This window comes from Bison bison, unplaced genomic scaffold, assembly GCF_000754665.1.
Source record: "Bison bison bison isolate TAMUID 2011002044 unplaced genomic scaffold, Bison_UMD1.0 scf7180017864522, whole genome shotgun sequence".
Lineage (NCBI taxonomy): Eukaryota > Metazoa > Chordata > Mammalia > Artiodactyla > Bovidae > Bison > Bison bison.
In genome coordinates this window covers 2983221-2989627 of record NW_011495073.1, presented here as the reverse complement: position 1 = coordinate 2989627, position 6407 = coordinate 2983221, and the positions used below count along the sequence as shown (strand labels likewise).

The window sequence follows — 6407 nt, the reverse complement described above, 5'->3', positions numbered from 1 at the left end:
GGACTGATCTCCTTCACAATGGACTGGTTGGATCTCCTTGCAGTCCAAGGGACTCTCAACAGTCTTCTCCAACACCACAGTTCAAAAGCATCAATTCTTCGGTGCTCAGCCTTCTTCACAGTCCAACTCTCACATCCATACATGACCACAGGAAAAACCATAGCCTTGACTAGATGGACCTTTGTTGGCAAAGTAATGTCTCTGCTTTTGAATATGCTATCTAGGTTGGTCATAACTTTCCTCCCAAGGCATAGTAGTGTGTATATGTCAATCCCAACCTCCTAATTTATCGCTTACCACCACTTTTCCCCTTTGGTAACCATAAGTTTGTTTTCTTTATCTGAGAGTCTGTTTCTATTTTGTAAATAAATTCATCTGTATCACATTTTAGATTCCACATGTAAGTGATATTACATGGTATCTATCTTTCTCTGTCTTACTTCACTTAATATGATAATCTCTAAGTCCATCCATGTTGATGCAAATGGCATCATTTCATTCTTTTATATAGCTCAGTAGAAAGACATGTTTTTAAAGATACAAATTAACAGCCTCAGAGAGAAAAGAGAGTGTATCCAGGAAACAAGACATGAACGTATTTCAAAAAAATACAACAAAAAAGAGTGCTTGGAGGTTAAAAATATAGTAACCGAAAACTTAAAAGCCGAAAGAGTTGGATAATGAAATAAAGGAGGTTTCTAAGAGAGAGGGTAAAAATGTTTCTTTAATTAGTCAAGAATATTCAAATACAACACAAATGAACCTATTTACAAACAGAAACAGACTCAATTAGCTGTACAGCAGAAATTAGCACATTGTAAGTCAGCTTTGTTTCAATTAAAAAGGAAGAATACTCAAGAAAAGTTAGGAAATTGATTTAGAAATCACAGTGTTCGAGTAATTGGAATCCTTAAAGAAAAGAGAAAACAGAGAAAAGAAAAAAATCTCTGAGAAATGGCACAAGAACATTCTACAGAATCACAGGATGTACAGACCTCTAGAGTCTGTGGACGCTCCAGCAGAGCATAAAGAGCAGTTTCACCCCAGGCATGCCTTAGGATGACCTAAGGAGTGAGGGGACGCCCAAGCCTGCAGGAAAGAAGATGGACAACCAGCCTGGGTGGGGTGTCCTCACCGCAGGGTTGCAGGCCAGGAGGGGATGGGGTGAGTGCTGAGCATCCTGAGAGATTTCTTACCATCAGAGACCCCACAGGCACCGTGCAGATGGCTCAGTGTAGCAGAACGCAGACATTCTCAGATTTTCAAGATCTCAAAAATTCACACCACATCCTTCTTGTCTCAGCTGATAGTCACCTTGCCCTGCTAAAATGAAGTGAAATTTTAAAAGGCATGGTATCCAGGGGACAAAGGATAAAATATCTGGATAAACAGATAACCAGGAGACAGCAAAAAGAAAAAAGTTAGAAGACAAATCAGTTATCAAGTTTAGAGAAAACAAAAGTTCACCTAGAAAGAAAGTATAGTCAATATACACTTTATATGTCTTGGTTAGAGAAACTTGCTCTTGAAGAAAACATCTGTTTTCATAATTATATCTACTATAACTCTATATGGTTAACTAAATAGTGAATGTTAATTTGATTCTTGTGCTCTAAATTTTTTTGAAGATTTGGGAGGAAAAGTGCGTGTGTGTATGTGTGTGTGCATGCGCGTGCATGTGGGGCAGGGGCTGGGACGGGCATTATGGGTCTGCATGTGCCTGTGTCTGAGAACTTCTGGGGTAGGAAGCCAAAATCTAACATGGGGAAAATCCAGAAATAGCAGAATAAGCTTATTATTTAGAAAAACAGGGTAAATGCTAAGTGAAAGAGAGTTTGAAATGGCTGCTACTAGAGTGGGCAGGTTTGACTAAGCTTTGTGGAACTGTCTGCCTTTTTATGGCCATGTTTTTCATAAAGAGTTTGAAAGTTATAGGAGGTGGTTATAATATATTGTGATAGAATGATAGAAAAAATATGACTTTTAAAAGAAAGCAGAAAAATGTTTGCTGTTAGCAGTTAATCTGAATGTCAATTAAAGGATTTTTCTTTCCTCCTTTTATAATTAAAAAAAAATTGAGATATGTATTACTGATGAAGTTGTAGATTTTTACAGACAGACATACTACACACACATACTTCACACACTCATACACACTCATGCTACACACACATACACACACTACACACATGCATACACATGCACACACTTGTTTAGTTACTCACTCATGTCTGACCCTTCTGCAGCCCTATGGACTGTGGCCCACCAGGCGCTTCTGTCCATGGAGTTCTCCAGGCAAGAGTATTAGAGTGGGTTGCCATTTCCTATTCCAGGGGATCTTCCCGACCCAGGGAACTCCTGCACTGCAGGCGGATTCTCTACCACTGAGCCACCTGGGGAGCACACACACACACACATTCTACTCACATACTTGGAGCACCAGGTCTGGCCCAGAAGAGGAGGTTGCCTTCCCTGGGAAGCAGAGCCACGTGCCCTGTCCTCTGGGAGCCTGCTTGGGTTAAAACACCTGGCTCCAAGAGCAGGACGGGAGGCCCAGCGGGTGGTGTCAGCTGCACCCCTCCCAGGATGAGCCCTCGAAGGACTGGGTGTCCCTGGATTTGGAGCCCGAGGCTTCTGTCCGCCCCCCAGTGCAGGAACTCTGGCACATCCTCACGTGTGATGAAGTGTTCTTTATGCACATGTTCAGCAGTGACTGTACAAAAGCATGGAGAATCCCATGGACCGACAAGCCTGGTGGACTTCAGCCCATGGGGTCACAAAGAGTCAGACACGACTGAGCGACCGAGCACACACATATGAGAGCTGAGGATCCCCTTTTTCATATTGACACTGAGAGGAGATTTCCAAATCTTCCAATTTGCCTGCAGGCCCTGGGAAATATAGGGCAGAGCTTCTGCCCTTTGCCACCTAGCAGTCTTGGGGGCATCTCTGAACATCCCTGGACCCCCACAGGGCCACTCCTGGGCAACACAGGCAGTCCTCACACCCCTGCCTCCATTGCCTACACAGGAAATCCAGTGAGGGGACTGGCAACCTGCCAGCCCTCCTCGGGGTGCCCATCACTCTGGCCAGCTCCTCCACGTACACGGCCACCCTCACACTGACCCTTTGTCCTTCTTTGTGCTTTGCAGATGTCTCTGGGGTCGCAGATTGACTTACAGAAGAAGAAGAGGCGGGCACCGGCTCCCCCTCCACCACAGCCCCCACCACCCAGCCCGCTGGTGCCCCCCCGCACGGAGGACAGGGAGGAGGGCAGGAAGGGCAGGACGGGTGAGTGACCATGTCTGCACGCCTCTGGGTGCTTGGCCTGCATCTTAGCACTGCTCCTCACCCCTGCAGTGGCCTCCTCTGGGATGGCATTAACCCGAAGAATATTTAGGCTAAAGAAAGAAAGTCTGGAAATAAACAGTCGTGAGTCATGTAATACCCTGCAGGCGTTTTCTGGGGGTGGTGCAGGCATTTAGAAGGTGGGCCAGTGGGGAAAGGTGAGGGTGATTGAGGAGGCTCCGGAGGGGCCGCATGATGGGGAGCCTGTGTGTGTGGCTGGGAGTTGGTGTCTGCTTGTAGAAGGCGATGAGTCCAAGGATGGAGCCCACGGATGACGGTGTGAAAGACTTTCAACCCAGGGGATTTATAGATCAGGTGACAACAGCTCAGTTATTTTTTGAGCGCACCAGTTCTACAGCTTTCATGTATGATAATCCTAGAGAAAAAGGGAACCCAAGTTAAAGTGGGTGCAATCATAGTATAGTTTAAAAGGGTGCAATTATAATATGTGTGAGCAGAAAGACCTATTAGATCATAATATCCTACTCCCATCCCTAGGTCCATGAGCCAGGGCTAGCCAGTTTTATTCTAAAATCACTGTTTGTTATTTCATTTATGGAGGGACCAAGATAAGCCTCTGACAAGTGCCTCAGCCTCGTTTCAGGGGTGCCGTTCAGTCTCCTGGGCACCCTCGTGGTCTGCCTTTGACCTCATGGCTGCAGCCCCCAAAGGAAAAAGATGCCCAAGGATGCAGTGTCTCGCTGTTGGTCCCTAAAACTTCTAAGAGAGCTTACTTGGCTGTTCGTCAGCATTTTCCCCTGGTTAGTACCTTGCTTTTAACGTCTTAGCATTTCACAGCGTGGGAATCGGCTTTTCTAAGGAGCCGTAGCCTGTATTTCAGGTCAGTGCATCCTCTTTCCCAAAGGAAAAGCTATCCAATTTAAAGGATCAATAGCTCCTTCAGCTAATCCTGTTTTCTTTTTCTCTTAACAATGAGACCCCTATTCTGCCTTCCAAGCTGCCTCCTCACTCTTTTCATAAATGGATGATGAACTCAGATTGAGAGTTCCCTGTTGAAATTCTTAGAGGCATCCATGCTAAGTGTAGTGTGGATGTGTTGAGTCCTGCAAACCTCCTGGTCAGACCAGCCCGTTTCAGCCCCAGGAAGGGCCTCCTGACGGAACCTTGAAAGACCGAGGCCCATCTCTGATGAGCTTAGAGATTCTGGCATGGGTTGGGCTGCTGGTACCCAAGGGGATCACAGGAGAAGGGAGATGGGATTTTAAAGTGAAAATTAGGGTGACAGTTCCCTCTACAAAGAGGTGTGGGTGGTAGTAACTGGGCATGAGTCTCTCTCTGGTCCACAAACTTGTTTGTGAAGATTGAAGAGGAGGCCAGAAGTTCCTTTCCTCCAGATAATAACTTGGAATACTTTTTGAGGTCAGGAGTCTTGGCCATTTCAAGGCAGATTTCCGTCACCATCAGAAATCCCCATGAATTAAAAGTACAATACTGGCATCACAAGCAGAACTTTTAGCCAAAATCTTGGCTTTAGGTTAAAAGATAATGCTTTAAAAGTAGTGCAAACCACAACAGAATATGCTGAGCTTTTTGTATCAGATCCCTAGAGATCAAAATGTTTTAAATGTTTGGTACTTGTGCTAAAGGAGTATTGCAGCTGGCTGGATTTGGGTCTTGACCCAAATTTCTTGGTAAACAAGACCAAGCCTCCTAGTGGAGAGCCTCTTCGTCTACCTGCCTTGGGGTTGGTGCTGTTTTATCTGTCAGGTCCTTACCTGTGGGCCAGGTGAACCACACCCATGCAGACTGCCTTAGCTCGTTTGCACTTTGAGAGAAGAAATGATATGTAGATATAGGAAAATTAACATTTTTCTGTGTCTAAAGAACTATAACCAAGAGAAGGAACAAATGGATATATCCCTTGATGAAGAAATGAAGTCTCTTAGTATTTTTATTCATAGTCTGATAAAGAGCATGAAGTATAGACTCTATTAGTTACTAGAAGAGTCTAAACGTTAGAGCTTGAAGAAACTATTTTTAAGATGAGTATAATGAGCACAACTTATGACACTAGTAACTCATATCATGTGTCAAGTCATTGACTTTCAAAAATTTTATTAGCAGATCATTTTCATAGCAAATTGTAAATAAATCCCCAATGTGAATAGATGAAAGAGGGTTGCTCTGATGGTCTGAGAGATAGACAGGAGTGAGGGACCCCACTTCTCTCCCTTTGTCCAGCCAAGGACCCTTTTTGAGACAACGTTTGAAAGCTATTACCACAAACAAAGAGATTGATAGTGTAAATGAGCTTAAAGAGGGAAACAAAATTAGGGGATTATTGAATCTTTATAATAGATGATAAATATAAGCAACAAGAATAAGCCAAAAAAAAAAAAAAAAAAAACCCCCTGTGAAGCGGAAAAAGACTATTGTGAAGAAAAGGAGTTCCTTTTAACTTGACAGAACTATTTAGGGAGTTTTAATAATAGTTATAGGTCCAGAATTTGAAAATACTGTGCCTTCCAAAAACAAACGGTAACTGGGCAGGTATTTTCAAAGAGACCCAAGGATGGAACACGTATATAAAATAATTGAATCATGTGAGAGGTTGGATTTGGTGCGGGGTGTGGCTCCATTTGGTGCCAAGAATGGCTGGATCCGGTGCCGGGTGTGACTGGGTCCGGTGTGGGTGTGGCTGGATCTGGTGTGGGTGTGGCTGGGTCCGGTGTGGGCGTGGCTGGATCTGGTGTGGGCGTGGCTGGATCGGGTGCGGGGCGTGGCTGGGTCCGGTGCGGCTGTGTGTATGTTTGGGGCCGTGAGTTTGTCCTTGGTGTGGGTAAGTGCTGGTGACGTGCCTTCTGTGGGAGGCGGAGAGCGGTGGCTTCACCTTCTGAAGTGACTCCTGTTGATTCCATGTAGGTGTCGGACGGCAGGTGCCACAGAAGCCCCCCCGAGGCGCCGCTCGGGCCCCCCCCAGCTAGTGCTGCCCCCGCCCCACCCTACCCGCCTCCTGCCGCGGACGCGGCCGAGCCTCCGCTTGGCGCTCCCGGGGAAGGCGCTGCTCCCGAGGCCTCCAGCCCAAGGCCAGCCCCCGC

General features: G+C 45.7%; 1 protein-coding gene across 1 annotated transcript in view; it reads left to right on the top strand.

The window, feature by feature from the left end:
* COBL (cordon-bleu WH2 repeat protein) overlaps nucleotides 1-6407 on the top strand; it is a gene marked incomplete at its 5' end in the record, with an annotated part of 282023 nt that overhangs the window by 203230 nt on the left and 72386 nt on the right. The window contains 3 exon segments of the mRNA XM_010831056.1: nucleotides 3153-3291; nucleotides 6232-6289; nucleotides 6291-6399. Coding sequence (XP_010829358.1) covers nucleotides 3153-3291; nucleotides 6232-6289; nucleotides 6291-6399 — 306 coding nt within the window.